Below are 19,637 nucleotides of genomic sequence, written 5' to 3'. Positions count from 1 at the left end.
TTCAAACTATAAGGCTTCTGGTCCAGTTTCTGTCCCTGAGCAAGTCACTTCAACTGCTAGAGGCAAGTTAAAAATATATACATAAAATGTACAACACTCACTATTAAAAGACGTTGTTTAAAACAAAGGTTATTGTTTGTAAGAACACTAGCAAGGGGCGTAACAAATAAAACAAAAACAAATATTTTAACATTTCTTACAAAGGTAAATTTCATATGGTGCTTTGGTGATTACAAAACAGATTAAACATTAAGTAATTGTTTTATAGAAGTATAGAACCAAAGGAGTTCTCCAGGAAAAGCCACTGCCTTTGAAATATACAGTACAAAAAACTTTACTATATTTTGAATCTTTCCAAAGTAGCAAACTTTCCTGCACTTACTACTTAGAAGGCAAATCTATCACAGATTTTATAAACACTCATACCACATATTATGGAGTCACAAAGACTACCTGTAATCTGGAGATATGAAGGAATTCCACTGATCCTTTTAAATATGGGTTAGTAAACACTCTAGTCAAAAACTGGACTTTTTTTTGATTCCTGCCTTGCCATGTTTGGAAACTGAATAAGCTCTGGCTTCCTACTACCCTATGTTGTCAAAACAAAGGGGTTTATAAAATAAATAAATAAAAGATTTGTTCATATGTATAAATGCAGTATTTGCAAATGTTATATGAAGTATTATTTAATTAGAAAGCAATTTATTGCATACAGCATTGAAATAATGTACATTTTAAAATAATATTTTTATAAAACACTATACAATTACATTATTTATGCCTAAAAACACAACACAGGATGCTTTAAATGACAGGATATTTGAAATAATGCATTCAATGACTATAATGCAAGATTTATTTACCCCATTTTGTATTACTGATTTTCTTTTACTAAACTCTGTAGGCTGCACACACTGAAGTCTAACAAGAAGAATAACAACTTATACACATGACAGAAACTATACACACCATTAAGAAACAAAAAACTTAAATTGCAATCATTCCAGTAATGCAACAGACCATGCACCGTTGGGGCTACTAAAAATTACATTTCTGTATCTTACATTTAATGGTGTTTTGTTTATTTTCATATTAAAAGTCAAACAAAATTGCATCAATGTACAAATATATATTTTCTGTGCATTTGGATCATGATGCAGTCTCATATACTATGCTGTAATTTGAAAACTTAAATGTTTATTGAAAACTAATTTAAAAAATGTGAATACTTTAGATAAAACGTTAAAACTTAAAAGTCATATGTATGTGGTCAGGTATGTGATAAACTACATAGCCCACTACAATTACAATTTATGATTAAATAAAGTGAAAGAAAAATTAAATTGGGCAGAATTCCAGGCACATGATTAACATTCAGATATTTAAATGTTTCAAAAACTGTGTATATGTGCAGAATTGTGAAAGAACTCATAAAATATCAGTCCACCAAGAGGTACAATACCATAATATTCCTGTAAATGTGCCAGTAGCCTTAACAGCTGACTGTGGTATCCATTGTAACCAGCTACCATTTAGTATTAGATTGTTTTTGGTTACTTGGCAGCCAGTTAACTAGCCACCAGTATTACCCACACACACAAATCATTATGATTTTCTCCTGTTATTATTGTCTTGTGGCGATGGCAATTTAATCACTGTTGAATTGAACATTATTATACTCTATAATGTCAGGAAATAGTAATACTGTATATACAGTATACCTACAGATAAATTATGTTTACATATATTGGAAAATTAATGTATGACCTTCAAAGTTATTGCAACAAATAATTCAGGATTAACATTTTATAGCATGTTTATTGGAGGGCAATATAGACATGCTTAAAAAGATGCATTATTTGTTGTACATGCTATAGAGCAGATAGTTTACATAAAAAGGCCAATTTACATTACATGGAATTACAAATTAACAGCCAATTTAGTGAAGAACTGGTCACTATTGGGTTAAGATCTTTAGTAATGAATTATAAAACAAAAAGACAAATGCACATATTGATAAAATACAGATAAAATTTATGAACTTGTGTGCTTTATTCAAAACCTTACTCTCTAGCAGTAAATGAGTTGTTTTGACTGACATTGATTTACTATATAAAATAAGTCATATAAAAGAATTAAAAATGTGAAATATAAATAAAATACACACTTTTCAGTCCAACTGAATTATACATAATCATCTTCAATGTATAAACATACATACAAATGAAACTAATGAGTAACAAAATAACTGAAAACTAGTTTGTAGTATAAGTGAATCAGTAAATTGATACCTGATTTCACCACCAAAATAATCTCCACATTGAGATATAATGTTTATCAGAATAGTGTACACTGAAAAAATGCAGACACAGATTTGATTTGTGCAACTCTGAAAATATACTTGGGTTCTGTCAACGACCTTAAAATACAAAATATAATTATGATGGTAACTGATGTAACTGTAAAACATCCAACAAATAAACAAATCACTCAGGACAAACATATTTATCTATATAAATAGCTATATTAACAGTTTGCCAAAAGTAAATATACATCATTAAAAATCTACAAGTATAATACACAGAGATTGTTTCATTACTTCATAAATATATACATATGTGCCCCAAAAAGGACTAATTTAAATCTTTTTGTTAACAAACAAAAAGCATATGCACTGACACACATTAGCTATTAGCAGTAGAACCAGGCTCAGGAGATTGTAGAAATTCATATGGGTCATGTACCATCTCATTTTGCTCTCCAACACTTAAACGAGAAGGACTTCCTAAGGTTCAACAAAAAGAAAGGACAAACAAAACTAATGAGTACCTGAGTTTCAGTTTTCTTATTTAAAAAAAACAAGGAGGAACAGTTACAGTAATGGTCATGAAAATGTCAGTACACAAATGTTTTTAATTGATTACAGCACAAATAAAAGAAGTGGGCTATGATGAGCAGTTATTTTCCTTATAAACACATTATAGCCATGTACAGTATGTATTACAGTATACAATACTTTACAAACATTTTTCACATTATTAAGATATGAAATGTCACATTAAATAAATTCAATTTAGGGAAAGTATTAGGAGAGCCTACAGATGGAAAACGGACTCAGATTGTAGATAAAGTCAGTGTTTTTCACTACAAAAATGTATACTACTCTGGAACAGTACAGCAGTACAGTACAATAATAGAGGCTAAATAGTTTTATTTTAGAGGAATCAGAAATAGTATTTTTTCAGTCATTATACCCAACCTTGAATTCTATTTACTGAACTCTATAATAAAAAAAAAACAAAAACAAAACACACACACACACATTAAACAGTGCAGGATTAAAAAACACCATTGTCATTCATAAATAAAGTATGACTATTTAAATACTGTCTGGACCACAATTACCTTAACATTACTGTAATATTAAAGATTAAAACTGTAAAAATATGCTTTGAGGGGAGGCAAGGTGGCACTGCTGTCTCACAGTTAGGAGACCATGGTTCATACCCTGGGGTCCTCTCTGTGTGATGTTTGCTTGTTATCTCCATGTCTGTGTGGGTTTCCTCCTAGTGTCTTCCACTCCACAAACACATGCAGATTATGTAAAATTGGCCCTAGTGTTGGCTGGTGTGTGTGTGTGTGTGCATGTTCCCCCTGTGAAGGACTGGTGCCCTCTTTCTCCAGGGTTTGTTCTTGCCTTGAGTCCTCTCTGCTGGCTGGAACAGGCACCAGCAAACCTGGTCTGGATTGTAAGGGTTAGAAAATGACATATACATTGAGAAAACCTTACAATACAGTTTGCAACATTTAAAAGAAAGCATGTATTTCATTAAGTAAAATGTCATTAAGTACAGTATTGTAATACCCTAGTGCTCAGAGATTGTATTTTGGAAAGCTCCATTAAGGAAATAACAATAAGGACATATATAATTTAATGGAGTATGACAATTACAAATATCACGTTCATATCAAAATATGATTTATACTTATACTCCTATTGGAGTTTCAATATTCTAAATTGAACTGAAAGTTTCAAAACTACCATACTCTGCTATGTTTTACTATAGATGAAGTTAAACATTACCTGTGTAACTGAGGAGCTACTTGGCTTGATAGGCAAGGTGTATACATTTGAAAGGTCACATTTATACTTCAGAAACAAACTTTGGCTGATCTAGGTAAACCAGAAATATTGTGTGCACTATCAAGATATCTTCATAGTAAATTAAATGTCACATTGGAATGCATGTGAGAGTGTCTGTCCTGTTGAAGCATCACAGCTCACAAGCATATGTATAGTTTCAAAGAATTGAAAAACAGAAGCTGATTTTATGTGCTCTAGCGCCTGGCAGTATAATGTTAGTAGTATTGTAAATAGTATTGGGACAGCGAAGTTATTCGTTAAATGAACAAGCTTGATGTACTAAATTTTCACCACTTGTTTGGAAAATTTCTTATGTAGTAATATTAAAATTGCTAAGTGTACAGAGTACTGTCTAATTATTACTTTCATGTCAAACCAACATGCAACATATCACTCTCTGGCACCATGGTAACAAGAATGTATTAAAATACTAAACTTCACTTTATTTAATAGATAATACAAATTATAAATGTCTAACAGCATTAAATGACTAACAATTTCATTTGGAGTTCTACCCTACCACTAATTTTGCACCTATATTTCTTATAAGTGCACTTTGCCCCCATGAACTTAACAATATAAACTGATCATCTGAGCACATATTTCTTTCCTTTCACTTGGACATTGATATTTTGTATGCCAGCAAGTTTATGCAGTTTAACCTCGAATTAAGTAGAAGTCAGTAGTACATTTGCCTGAATTTAGCTGACAGAGGGAGATGTACCCAAACCACAGAAACTTTAGCTAGCATAAGGATATAAAAACCTGTACAATTAGTTTATTTGCATGCCATTTTTACAGGTGTTGATAACCAAAGTGTAACATACGCTGCTTCTTTAATATGTAACTTACAACTCCCAATACTAATGAAGATGACAATCCTAAAATGGGACATAATGTATTACAATAGTCAGAAGATGCATCTAGCAGTACTTGGGCTGCAGGTTTGTTTCCTGGTTGAATTATATATCTTTAAATGTCACAATTAAAATGTTCCACTACAATTAAAAAGCAAATTTATCTTGTTGATGGATGCTGGCAAACCTTCTTCATTACCATTGAATGTAAGCACTAATTTATAATTTTACCTATATATTTGTAAATAACCTAGAAGTAATTATAGTTACTTTTCATCAGTGCAGGCCTTTTGTGAATATGACATCTTTCTTTATATTGGGAACAAAAACAGCCATAAAAGTGTTAAGCCACCTGTTACATATTGCAGAGCTCTAGTGGCAAAGAATGTATATAAAAAAACAAAAACAAAAATAAAGATACTGGATGCAACAGCAGCCAAAGCACATGTATAGATGTTAATCATGTTTGTTAAGACTTCTGAGAATGATTTTCAGATTTGGGAATCCATGATTTTGGGAATCTGATGATTTACAAAGAGGAAGCAGAGATAAATCCTGTACTGTACTTGACAAGGTGGGGTGTGGGTTTGAATAAAAAATAAACCATCCTTATAGGTACCCCCTCTGTGTAGAAGTGGGCAGTATACAGTATGCCAGTCAGTCTTCTTCTGGTAAGGATTTTAAGAAAACAGTTTTAACAGTAGGCTAAAAATTGAAGAAAAGTCTGCAAATACACCTAAACATAAAAATGTGCCCCTGAAGGGAAACAGGTAATGTGATTTTGGATCAGCGTATTATTGCCTTTAAGGTAATGTTTCTGTGCTTGGATTTGAACTGTGTGTAATAAGTGGGCCTACCCCCTTTATCATAGTGTTATGAGGTTTATGCTGTTCGGTAGGTCAGTGAAAGATGAGACAAGAAGAAGCCATCAGTGAGTGAGTGAGTAAGTAAGAGAGGAGAAGTGGAAGAGATAGAAGCTGTACATTTATTAGTTCAAGAGAGGTGAACACCTGCAGTCTAATCAATCTGAGTAGTAGAGCATTAACAAGAGTTTCTCTGGGTAAGAGGTACATCTGTGTTAGTTACCTTAATCAGGAATACATTTGTTATGTGCTGAAAAAAAAGTTTGTCTGGAAAGGATATACAAATACATTATACTGACATTTACCAAAACTGTTAGAATTTTTAATTATATTTTTGATATATTTTGATTTGATATTTTGGGCCATACCACCCACTCCTATGTCTGAGCACACTGGTAGCTGCAGCACGCACTATCAAGCACCTTGGTTGTCTTCTTTGGCTGTAGTCACACAAGGATTTGACAAGCTCAGCACTCAGAAGACTTTGGGTACTGAGATCTATACAGAAGCCTGGAAAAGTATCATCTAGCTGTGCATCTTGAATAATGTACAATTTTAATATTCCACAGAAGGTGAGATAAACTCCAGATTAGCTTGACAGGATTTTTGGATCAAAAAAAAGACAGCATGTTCCAGTTAAAAATTAGTCACACTGATCAGCTTTAGTGGAAAAATCTTTGATAGGCTACTGACATACAGATTAAGTCAATATTCAGGAGGAGCAATATTCGTTCTTTACTGGCATGGCAATCTGAATGGCTATTGAGAGTTTAGAAATTTTGACACAGGTTCTGCTGAGGCTAAAGAGATCACAGCTGGGGCTGTCTTATTGGAGGAGCTGTAAGAGAATGAGGTTTCAGAGCCTGGATATATGCAGTTTGGTCACATCCCATTAATATGAGAGTTGTGCCTACATTTTTGGCATTAAGTCGATTGTGAGATTAAAAAAAAGGGTTAGTGAAATGGCAGCCATACTACATTGGTGGTGATAAAGTAAAAACAAAATCCACACAGAAAAGCACTAATTAGTTTGATAAACCACCATCTTCTACAGTTATAAACTATGGGTTGTGATAAAACAATCACTGGTAGAAGTGGCCAAAATGAGATTCATTCACAGGGTTTACTTTTCAGCAGAGATAAAAGTGTTCCAAATTGAGAGGCCTGTTTAAGGTGAGTAACAACAAGAAAGCCCTATTGGCAGGCATTACCCACTGGGGGTGCAGTCCCAGAGACAGATCATATTCCTCAACTGGCTTTGAAGCACCTGACAATTCCCTAGCGGCAGATGCCATAAGGATCAGAAAGTCAGGTGGAGCACATTGCCACTGCAACCCTTACCAAATATATATGGAAAAATGAAGAGATAACCAATTGCTGTCACTTCTAGAAAAAAAGGATGCACACACAAGTGTACTTTTGTGAAAGACAAATGCTCATTCACAGATGGGTAACTAGCTTTGTGAAACAGTTCTGCATTTGTACAGAAGTAATTTATTAAAGAGAATTAATATTGATTTTAATATGTGCTATTGAGACACCATTTAGCTATATCTTAAATTTGAATCAATACTAGAGTTAAATAAAGGGTAAGGTAAAATGAAGACAGAAGGGCAAATCTAGAAGACCTATAGAATATTTCAAATTTTTTAGTTTATAGGGGGAATAATCCAAATACATTTAGGAAATCCTCTGTTTTGCTTACTTGTTTTATTTGAGCCTTTACCTAGATGATGTTGTTCTCTCTCAGAAGCATTGGATAATGAACTGAGGTTAGAAGAGGGCCTTGACCCCACTCTATCATTCTGAGCCTCATGAAGGTCTTGCAACATCTTTGTGGTCTCATCAAAATGTAGATGGCCATCATCATGATCCAACTCTTTCTTCACAGTTTTTCCTATAAATACAAAAAGATGATCATTCTTCTTTTTAAAGACAGTGAATTCAAAGAGATATATTTTTAAGGAAGCCCACTTCATAAGATCTGATTACAAATTTGATTACATTTCTGATTTATAAAAATGGAGACATAAAAAGTATAAATGCCTTTTATATTATAGTGTACCCAACCTCTGCATTAAAATGAAATGTAAAATGAATCACGATCGATACTTTATTAATCCCAAGGGGAAATTCACATACTCCAGCAGCAGCAGCATACTGATAAACAACAATATTAAATGAAAAAGTGATAACAATGCAGGTATGCAGACAGACAATAACTTTGTATAATTTTAACGTTTAATCTCCTCTTCCTGTCCACTCCTGATGCAGCCCACGTTAGCAGTGTCATCAGCGAACTTTTGCATGTGGCAGGACTCCCGAGTTGTATTGGAAGTCCGATGTATATAGGCTGAACAGGACCGGAGAAAGTACAGTTCCCTGCGGCGCTCCTGTGTTGCTGACCACAATGTCAGAACTGCAGTTCCCGAGACGCACATACTGAGGTCTGTCTGTAAGATAGTCCACAATCCATGCCACCATTAATGAAATAAACTAGAAAACTTGAAATATTCTATAGGTCTTCTAGATTTGCCCTCCTGTCTTCATTTTACCTTACCCTTTATTTAACTCTAGTATTGATTCAAATTTAAGATATAGCTAAATGGTGTCTCAATAGCACATACTAATTTAATGATCATTATTAGAATTTATGCTTGGAGGGCTGGTTGCTCCTTAAATTTATTTCCTCTGACTTCCAGAGTCCATAGCACTATTTGTTAAGTTCAGACCTAAGTGTCCACTGTGGCTGCAAGTTTTCATTCCAGCCATCTTCTGTTTTTAATGGAGCTCCCTCCTGAGTCAAACATACTGTTATTTTCCAGTTGACACCTTTATGTGCAAATCCACAAGTTAGAAACTTGGTTAAAGTAATTATTTATAATAACGTAGCAAGCATTTGTGCGTTACACAGAGATTGTCATTATTTTTTTTACCTTGCTTTTGAAGATTTTCCTCTCATTATCAATGTTCTAATTATTTAAGTCAGTGCATACTAAGGAGTATAAAGGTAATAATAATAATAATAATACATTTTATTTATATAGCGCCTTTCCCATGCTCAAGGCACGGTAGGAGACAACAAATTAAGGCAGCATATTTTTTTCATTCTTTTTTATATTAAGAAAGTCTTTTTTAATCTCTTGTAAAAAACCTTGTCAAAATTATACTGAATTAAAAAGTATAGTTCAATCTTTAAGCAGGACGTTTTCAAACGAGATCACAACTGACCCATAAACAGTATGCAATTTACCTTTGACATAGAAGAAGTTTAAAAGACCACAAACCTAGAGTGTTTAGCATTGGCATATCAAGAGACATATCAGAGTAGGATTTCACGGACATAAAATCTACCATGGATGTGTTGTCTCCAGCCAAACAAGATGAATCTCCCACCTAAATAAAACAAAATACTCCAATCAATGTCTGAAAAATTAAACATTACCAATGTTCTATATTAAATACAAGTTATTTAAGAAAAGAAAAAAAAAAAAACATGTTTCAGCAACCCATATCAATATACTTATATTGTGATTAACACCTGACAAATTGTCTGACTACCCCTTGGTTCTTAGATAAAGACAACACATTTCATGACTTCTTTTGACAGTAGTAATTAACAAAAGGAACACCTTCAATAATGCTGAAAAAGCAAAATGTACTTCAGTTTACTAAGAGACTGTAATCCATCCACCCATCCACATTTGATCCTGTATAATGAAATTATTATGTTGCAGGAGATAGAGGCAACCCTAGTAGCATGTGACAAAATACAGAATAAAGCACTACTAGTGAAATTTGAGTAACCGACCAGCATAAGGCACATGTTTGGAAAATAGTAAGGAAAAACATAGTGTCAGGGGTGGATGGGGGTATTTGGTCCAAAACACCAAGCACAAAAAAAGGAAGGAATGGGCAAAATCCACACATTGCCCTGGTTGCTATTTGAAACCAGTTTCCTGCACCTATGAGCCAGTTACGATGAAATAATTTCTGCAACACTGCTTAAGTTGTTTAGGGTATAGAGCATGTGTTTAAAACGGTGCATGCATGTGACTGGTGCATAATACTAATCCTACCCTTTTAACAGTACTACCCAGAGTGCCATGCAGGTGGTGCAAACAGGAGGGACTGAAAAGTCCTTATGCGTGTTGTGAATCTGATAGCAGCAGAAGTGAAAGAGAAACATGCTTCCTGTCTGCAATAAACTTTTAGTGCTGTAACGTTAAATTCTATTAATGTTAACTAAAGGAGGCACAGCTGTACAGTGGTTAGCACTGCTGCCTCTCAGCACACTTTTGACCACAATAGTCAATCCAGCATAGCTGGTAGACATTTCCCTAGCTATTAAGTACACTTAAAAGACCATTGCACCATTAAAAGCCACAAAATAGTTCAGTTTATCTTTCCCTATGGACTTCAGTGTATTTTACAGAGTTTGGTGAACATTTCTGCAGTTTCGTTGAAATTAAGGTGAAGCAAATTTAGCAAGGTTTGCTTATCACTTCTGAGGAATTAAACAGATCAATATACTATATACACGTGCAAATATCTCTGAAACAAGCAAACACAGACTGGCAACTTTGAAAGAGAAATAATGATTTACACAATACAAGCTTATAATTGCAATTTAAACACAATGCCATAAAATCAAATGACTACCAAATAATAGCAGTCCTGTAGCATTTTTAATTCACACTGTTATGTAAGGGATGAGAGAATTAAAAATATTAAATTGCATAATTAAACATTAAGAATCACATTTTCCTGTTTCTAAATATTAAATACGTATATAGCTAAGAATCAACAGGATAAAACATCTCTATTAGCAGGGATTCTCTGATCAGGTTTTTCAAGGTCGATACTGATCTTCAATTTCATGATACTTGATTGACCGATTCAGATTTGTTTTTCTTTATCCCTTTAAAAAAAAATACATTAAGCTCCTGCATAATCAGATGCATGGGAGCCTAATGTCCAATATTAAAGTGTATTTTTATAATTAAAACTATAGATGAGAAGTGTTAACTGTTAATTTCCTTTTTATTAACAATATGTTTATTATTCACTGACCTTAAAAATACTATAATAAATACATACTAATAATATATATGTACAAAAATATTTATTCATAATACATATGGCATAAAAAAAAGAACACTTCTCATAATTACAAGCTGTGATATTGTTTTATTTTTTTCTGTAATGTAACTATCTAAAACAAGGCTTATTAAAGAAAGTAGTTTTCACCATTTTCTAACAAAATTAAATATATTTCACACATATACATACACACAAACACACACACATAATCATTTAATTGGTATTGCCAATTAAGCAATCCTTAAATGTAAATATACCTGCACTTACAGGTTGTAATCATTAATTGCACTATAGTACTACATTTATGCAGCTATTTTTTCTTTATTGTATCAGCTAGACATTCAGAAATATTGTGGTGCAATTATAAATATGGATGACCATTTCAATAATGCAGCATTCTTACCAAAACTTATACTGTATGACAGAGAGCAACAAATAATACAGTACAAATCTTCAAAAAAGCCACAAATATGTCAAATGTTCATAAGTTGTTTTTCAAGAAGACACAAGACTAACATGCTTAACAGTTTATAAGTAAGACAAATTTTGCTGTTACGCTAACAGGACTTTTGTTAACTAAGCAGCAATTTCAAAGTCATCTTTGTTTTTTCTGTTCTCAATTGAAAATGTAAGCTGCTGTACTTAAAACAAGCTCACTGTCCATACTCAAATGGTGTCCACTTAATTTAAATGACAAAATAAAAAGATTTGAATTCATTAAAGTAGCTTTTCTTGCCATGTGTCTAATTACACAGAACAAATTCTCAGATTCCTTTTTTTCCAGTTTTATTACTCCACTTTCTTTAACGTGGAGATTAATATTCCAATTCTCTCTCTCTCTCTCTCTGTCTCTCTCTCTGTCTCTCTCATAAAACAAAAAACATTTTTTGTGATCAGCCAAATAATTGAACAAGTCTTTTGTTTTAGTAAAAGATTGTCCAATTTAGATCAGTGGCTGATTGATCGGAGCATCTTAATTTATTAAGTTTAAAATAGGTATGCTTCTACCACCCATCAAAAACAAACAATACCATATACCCAGAATCAACTCTAAAGTGACAAACTTTGAAAGAGATATGGCTATGTTTCTATTTCACTGGAGGAAAAAAAATAATCCATGTAGACAGTTTTGACATGGAACTGACTTCCCCACCCTTAAGGAAAGTAAACTACTTGGTAGACTTAAAAGAATATAATACACTTATGTGCATGCACATTTATAAAACAAAAAGAAAACATATATTTAGAAAACGCAAAAAGAACACTAAACTACTAAAAATAATCAATAAGCCAATAGTTCTGTGCAGTTTTTTTTAGTCAACACTGTATTGCATTTTTTACCTGAATATCAGAAAGATTCACTTTAATCTCATCTGGATGTTTAACTGCTATATTTCGTTTCTGCAAAGAAAAAAAAAAAAATCTGTCTTTTTTTTTTTTTTTTTAAACATTAAAAAAAATTAGCATGAATCTGAGATAAATGCAAAGACCAGAATGTAAAGTTTTAGATCAAATACCAACAAGACTAACATATTCACAGATATCTGATGTCTACAAAGTAATTGTTACTTTCCAAAAATATTTAGATGCATGCATTTTACTTTTCAGTTTCTATTAATTTATGACTAACAAGTACTACAAATCCATTCAAAAATTTGATTCCTTATTTTAAACAAGGGTAAAACGACAGATTGTTTTGGCGAGAAATTTGTAAATGCTCCGACAAACCTGTTTAATGTGATAAGTTGCCTTGGAATGATCCCCTCCGGTCATCTGGTCAAGGAGGTCATCGACAAATTTTTTTGTAAAACTCCCACATCCTTTTACAAACTCCTGTAAACTAAAAAAAAATAAAAATACTTAAGTGTAAATAATATATATTTTTCTTTTTTAATTTTGAATTTTTCAAGAAAGTAAAATAAAACTAAGATGTGAAAAAAAACAAAAATGCCAATTTGGTTTAAAGATGAGTTACTTTCTAAGAAGAAAATACTGTATCTATTCCAGTTCAGTGATCAAACTACAAATCTATGAATGAAATATAAAAAACAGCATCTAAAATAAAGAAAATGTGTCAATTAGATCAAAAAACAAAAAAACACTCCATTACAAAATTCCAAATTTCATTAATACTTTTCACCCAAAAGCATATTGAATACTGAATTAATAATTTTATGCCAATCAAAAATACTATTTCAGAAGGTTCTTTCACATATGCTAGCTACTCCTGAACCGGATAAAAATCAATTAAGAAATTTCTCAGGGCAAAATACTGTAAAGTACCCAGCAACTAACTTATGGCAAACCTTTTAACATAAGCATGCTATATAAAATAATTACTTCATAATTGGGTAGTCCACTTCAAATAGCATGGTCAACAATTAGGCAATAGCTTTTGCTCAGCTTTATGGGAGCAATGTGTTTGGAGTTTGCTTTATGGGAGCAATGTGTTTGAAACTCCACCACTTCACTTACAGATGCATCATAGTAAGCAGGAGGGAGAGGTTTAATGACTGTGATCATTACTTTGTATAAAAACAATAGTAAAATGCATACAAAGTAGTGTATAACTAACATTTTTGACTAATTTGGGGTGTGGTGGGGATGAACATGCTAATCTACTACTACTGATACACTGAGGAAACAGTTACTTTTTTGCATCATGTATAGATATAACAATCTTTACAGCAGTATGAATAGTATGCTGAGAATTTGGGGTCATTTTTTTTTTTGCAATGTTGCAAATAACGAATATTGTTATAAAAAACATGCAATCTGCAAGCATTCACATATTAAAATCATGTACTCTGGCACAGTACAAACAAGGCCTGTCTTCCTACTAAAGCTGAGAGAAGCACTTGAATGCTGAGTTATATTAAATTTAGAATAAATAAACTACTTAAAAAGAAAGCAGAGACACAAGCATTTCCAAAGCTCCTGTAGATGCTTTGTTGCTCTTATCCTAAATTGGTTAAGTTATGTGTTTTTGAGAGAGAGAGAGAGAGAGATCCCCTTCCCTTATGGTAAATAAACAAGAAACTTTCATCAGTACTTAAGTCTTCACTAGTTTTCAACACATCCAATTTGTAATGATAGCATGTTAAAGATTTGCATGTACCTCATGCCAACAGATATTTATGTATTTTGAACAATTTTAAGTGTCAATTTTTATATAAGCAAATACTATTTTAAACAATAAAATACTGTAATCTCAGTATACCACAACTTAGTATTCCCAATTTAAAAAAAAAACAAAAAAAAAAAGATTTAAATGGGATGAACTGAATTTTTTCTTATTAGGTGTAATATACTAAAACATTATTCAAATTAAATAAAAATAAAATTAAACTTGGCAAACAGTACTATTATGATTTGTTTTTGCTGTATATTTAAATTTATATGTAAAATTGCATTATTACTGTATCATGGCCCAAATATTGGTTTGACAAGTTCTAGCCCCACTAATCATTACACAGAAGAGAGATACATTTAGAACAAAGAGGGAGCTTAAGTACTGAATGTCAATTATACTCCAAAATAAAAAATTTTTTTCAAATGCAAAAAAGCAAACGTCCAACAATCTGAACTATTTAATACTATACCTTAAGGCACACTGTACACCAGTTTCATCTCCATAGGCGGAGTATAATAGGTCCATTTCTTCTGGCTGAAGATCGGGGAAAATTGTATTGTTCTGAAGGGACTGTGTGTTATATGCACTATTCAGATAAGTAACTGCAAAGGGTACATTCATAATCAGTCACATAGGTTCACTGGATCCATGTATTAAAAAAATCATTAATTCCAGTACAAGTTGCAATCCAATTTACACGTAAAAATTATAAAAATGCTAATAAAAGTATGAAGAGGACTATAAAGGTACTACATTATTCTTCACATGGCTCTGATCTCTTTTAATACATTCATTTAAAATTCTTTGTACAGTATATAATGATGGTGCTAAACATATGAATTCAAAACTCAAATTTCCTTATAATAAAAACATACAATTACAGTGTCCAGAAATAAGAAATTAATCATTCACCTTAGTGACTTTTGCATAACTATTTCATGATCAATATGGTCTTTCTAACCAATCCCAATAATGGCACTATCCAAACATGCCCGATATTTGACAAGGACGGTATTTCTTGTTATAATTTTCACCTTCAATCTTGCAATAAAACTAAAATAAAAATCCAAACTTATTTAAAATTAAGCAGGAGAGCAAATAAATTTACTTTAAAAACAGACCTTTATGCCTTCTATCATCTTTAAAACCCAATGTTGTTAAACCAGGAAGCAGTTTATGTGAAAGTGAACTTAAGTCAACAGGATGGGTTTCCTCCTCTGTAAGAAATATTGAATATTAATTTAAACTTAAAAAAATGCAATCACCATTAGCCAAACATTTACAATTACAGGCATCATAAGTTGCTGTATAAACCTTAATATTAACACATTCTCCAAATTAAAATCTTAATTACCATGGTCCTTGAAAGTAGACCTAACAACCACGGAATCAAAGGTGTGTCAGATATCATTCTAAAGCACTGGAATATGCACAAAGAAAATCTACAAAATGCCACCCTTATACTTTGTTCACATTATTAAACATGTAGGGTCTATACAGATGAGAATTTTAATAAAGCACTTTGACATTTTCACCAAAGTAAAACATACCTTCAGCCTCTGGATCAGATTGATTCACTACTGTGTATACAACACAACCCTCCGCATCTTTCTTTAGGTAGCCAATCTAAAAGAAACAGAAGAACAAAAAAATATTGAATACAAAAGAAATGAGTATATTTTTTAGAAAGTAACAAAGTATACAGTTATAATAGTGCCTTAATTAATCACAATAATGATTTTAAGGAATAAGTGCAAAAACTGAAAATGCCATAGATTACAAAAGGATATTCAGTGCACTGCATGGTTCCATTGGATTATATTGTACATCACCAAGATTGGATAATGCCTTCATTTTTTCATCATCAAATATGGAAGCTTTTCAATATTTCAAAATTACCCCACACAGAAATACATTAAAACCAAAGAACATCTAATAGTCATCAGAATTACAAAAAACACCTTTACAAATGAAAATGAAAAGTAATTATTTTACAAAAATAAATGAAAAAACTTGACAAAACAATGAAAATGATTCCTACAATATGAATGCGAACCAATGAAACCATGGCAAAGCATAACATTATGATTCTTTTAGCAGCAAATATAAATGTCACTATGGATTTCAAAAGTGTCCCAAACACTTTTGTCAAAAGATCTACCTTGCTATTCGGCAGGAATCTCTGGAGACGGTCTCTGGCCTCATCTGCAGCATGCTCCACTAAGGCAAGTACATGTTCTTCAGCTGTGCTGTCTGTTAAACTACAGGCAGTTCCCTCTGGCTCATATAAGGAGCTGAGGGGTAGAGAGAAAAAAATAAATCAGTTATAAAAATGTGTGCAGTTTTTTAATACTTAAATACCAAGTTTTTCTTTTTTGAAAAACATACTAAGAAAAAATTTGAAAAACATTTAACACACTTAAGTAATATACATAGGCCTATCTGTCAATCAATATTTAATAAATATGCCGAATCCAAATGAATGGTTTCTGATACTTAAAATGGAATAAATACAAATTATTATACACACACACACACAAACACAATGTAAAGATTCCCTTCCTGATGAACATTACTCATATACAGCAATTAAAGGTTCAGAGATGTAAATTCCTAACTAATTAAGAGTAACAATTCAGAGCTAAACTAACACAATATATTTCCATATACTGGCAATATGAAGCCCTACTCTAAAGTTGATGATTTAATATAGTAAAATGATAGTTAAAGTTGTGTGTAAACTTTAGCTATACCGAGTGAATGATTTTTTGTTTGTCATATTACAGTACTACTTTTCCCAAACAGGCAATGGTGCGTTTATACTTTTTAATATCAGAGGCATATTTGGTTGTTTAAAAACGTAACACACCAAAATGTATATGTATTATTAATGTATTTTAATGCTGAATTACTACTAACACTTTACCTTATGACTTCTTTCATATCTCTGATTGGTTTCTTTGATTTCTTTGTAGTTTCTACAGGCAGTGGAATAACATCAGGAACAGTTTCTTCTATTGCTGTGTCTTCATCTCCCAAAATTGCTGCCTGCTGAGAAAAATCCATGTCCTGCATGAACGACATGCTGCGCTTCAATGCTAAAAGCCGCTCCTAGAATCAGAAATAACAGGACCGGAGGGACTTTACTTTTCCTCATAGCAAGAGTGCTATGGTCATGGAATGGGATGGATACTGAGAAACATCTCATTGATTTGAGTTTGCAAACGAAATGGGTCTGTTTTGAAGTTGTGAAGACCACCAACATGCAGCAAACAATACAATAATATTACATTAAGGAAAGAGAGTGTGGGAAAGTTAATGTTCTTCTGAATAAAAATGGTAAAGTTAAGAGGATGGTAAAATGAAATGGGGGTCTATTTTGAAATTGTGAAGACCATCAAAATGCAATAAAAGAATTTCCCTGCAGAAACAGAATGTGGATATGGTCAGTGTTCTGATGAATAAAATTTAGACAGGATGGTAACACAAAGGTTTAAATGACAACCTTTTTCAAGTTCTACAAACAAAAAACTTAATCTCAGTGTAGAGTCCTTAACTGGATTAAATGTGTGGCAAATGAAGTGCTGGAAAAATAAATGAAATGCATCCAATACTGACTTTCCGAAACTGGAACTGAAAACATACACATTTGACAACTTTCAATTATTTTTTTTTCTTCCAATGCCTCTTACTTTACTCATCATTTTAAATCCTGTATGAAGTAATTTCTTCGCAGCCTTGTAGTATACAGTTTCAGGTCGATTATAAATCATTGCATTATCACACATCAGTTTGAAATCAGCCTAAAAAACAAAAGCAAAATAATTGTGTTGTTGTGTGTGTCTGAGAGATGCATATTAAAATTTAACCAAAATAAAGAGCACTAGTTCTTTAAATTCTTGTAACAGATAAAGGCACATTCAAAGAAGCATAATTAACCCCAGGAAATTAGTGGTGTCAATATTGTATATTCAGTACATAAACAGAAAGCTAAGTTAACAGCTGGAGGCTATTCTGCTAGCATCAGTACATGGCAGGAAATAAACCTGCCCAGTTGCAGGGCAAACACACCTGGTCAATTTATAGTTTCAGGAAGCCAGTCCACTTTCCAAGCAACTTGAAACATATCTTTTTGGAACACAACAGTAAAAAAAACTGCACTACTAAGAGAAAAATCCATGCAAAAACGCACACAAAACAGATTATCAGCAACACTTTATATTAAGTACTAAATATAATGCATCTATTAGCACATACTGTTTTTAATGCTTTGTGTTACCGAGACCATGATGCTTTTTTACATAACAGTACGTGACTAATAGGTGGATTATAGGTAACACTAAGCTAAAGTTTTATTGATAATTACTGCACCACCATGATAAAACACAAATTTGATAAATTAAATGATAAAATTCATTTAGTCAAATTATTGTATTTTATTAAAGTGATACACAATGTTAAAAAAATTCAGAAGTACCAACTTATACACACTAACACAGACATGTACCCAGAAATTGTCTAGAACATAACAAAAAACAAAATGTAAGATTAGAACGTACTGAATTGTTTTGTACACTTTCTGATTAGGTAACCAAAAGGTGTATTCATACTTTATCTTTACAAACACTATGGGGCTCTGTCCCCTGCTCTCTTCGCTCGCCAGCCCCCGTGTGGGCCCTATGCACTAGTCCAGTGGTTCCCAAAGTTGACTGGGCTCCGACCCACCTAACAAAAACTGCCAAATTCGGGACCCACCTCTTAGCCGTCTTAAAAAGGGGGCATAAAATATTGGTAATGCTCAGATTCCCTAGTAGCGAGTCGCGGAACTACTTAATGGTGTCTTATTTGTTCGGGCTGTTTATTTTGTTTAAAGTATTTTTTTCATTTGACATTAATTTGTTATCATCACAGACAACATATATTGTACTTTAGCTCACAAACAGTCACTATGGAAATTTAAGCGTCACCAATATGAATGAAGGACTTTTCAAATAAGAAAAAAAAACAACTTTAAGTTACAATTTTTTATTACTTAAATACCTACAAGGACTGTTATTTCAATGAGAAGGGTGTATTTGTTTCCTATTTTTTGTCATTACAGCTTTAGCATCAACTTCAATTTTAGTTACTTTTAATCGCAGTGAGTTTGATACGTCCAATTTATTTCGGTATTTAGTTTTAATGCTGATCATAGCCGAAAATCCGGCCTCACATAGATATGAGGTACTGAAGGGGAGGAGGACTTTTATAGCTTCATCAAACAGGCAAGGATAGTTCCCAGCAACTGAGAGCCAGAATTTCGTTAACTGCTTGCGATTGAAACTATTTTTCAGTGACGTATCTTCTGATAAATCATTGAGTTCTTCACTTGCTTTTGTTGACATACTACTTGGTAGGCGGTCTTGAAATGGGTTACAAATCCAATTCAACGAGTCGAGCTTTTTCATCTCTTCCCCGAAATAGGCATCAAAGTTATTTTTTAACAATGATAAATGAGTGGAAATTGCAGACAGTACGTTCGTCTTTGGCTGCAC

At 32.6% G+C, this 19,637-nt stretch overlaps 1 protein-coding gene across 6 annotated transcripts in view; it reads right to left on the bottom strand.

Moving 5' to 3' along the window:
* Positions 1-685: 685 nt before the first annotated feature.
* Positions 686-19,637, bottom strand: part of brd9 (bromodomain containing 9) — a 37,062-nt gene continuing 18,110 nt past the window's right edge. Inside the window, exons 7-17 of one of the 6 annotated variants that reach the window (XM_028817336.2) lie at positions 17,796-17,906; positions 17,030-17,214; positions 16,265-16,397; positions 15,654-15,729; positions 15,225-15,320; positions 14,573-14,705; positions 12,699-12,810; positions 12,312-12,371; positions 9,155-9,263; positions 7,573-7,764; positions 686-2,788 (exon numbers count right to left, since the gene is read on the bottom strand). In XM_028817336.2, coding sequence (XP_028673169.1) covers positions 2,688-2,788; positions 7,573-7,764; positions 9,155-9,263; positions 12,312-12,371; positions 12,699-12,810; positions 14,573-14,705; positions 15,225-15,320; positions 15,654-15,729; positions 16,265-16,397; positions 17,030-17,214; positions 17,796-17,906 — 1,308 coding nt within the window. In that variant the 3' untranslated portion in view covers positions 686-2,687. The remainder of the gene's footprint in view (positions 2,789-7,572; positions 7,765-9,154; positions 9,264-12,311; positions 12,372-12,698; positions 12,811-14,572; positions 14,706-15,224; positions 15,321-15,653; positions 15,730-16,264; positions 16,398-17,029; positions 17,215-17,795; positions 17,907-19,637) is intronic. The other 5 variants (XM_028817337.2, XM_028817338.2, XM_028817340.2 and 2 more) reach the window with 5 other exon arrangements.

Source organism: Erpetoichthys calabaricus, chromosome 13, assembly GCF_900747795.2.
Source record: "Erpetoichthys calabaricus chromosome 13, fErpCal1.3, whole genome shotgun sequence".
NCBI lineage: Eukaryota > Metazoa > Chordata > Cladistia > Polypteriformes > Polypteridae > Erpetoichthys > Erpetoichthys calabaricus.
Note: the sequence above shows the minus strand (reverse complement) of the source record. Positions and strands in the feature narration are given on the sequence as shown.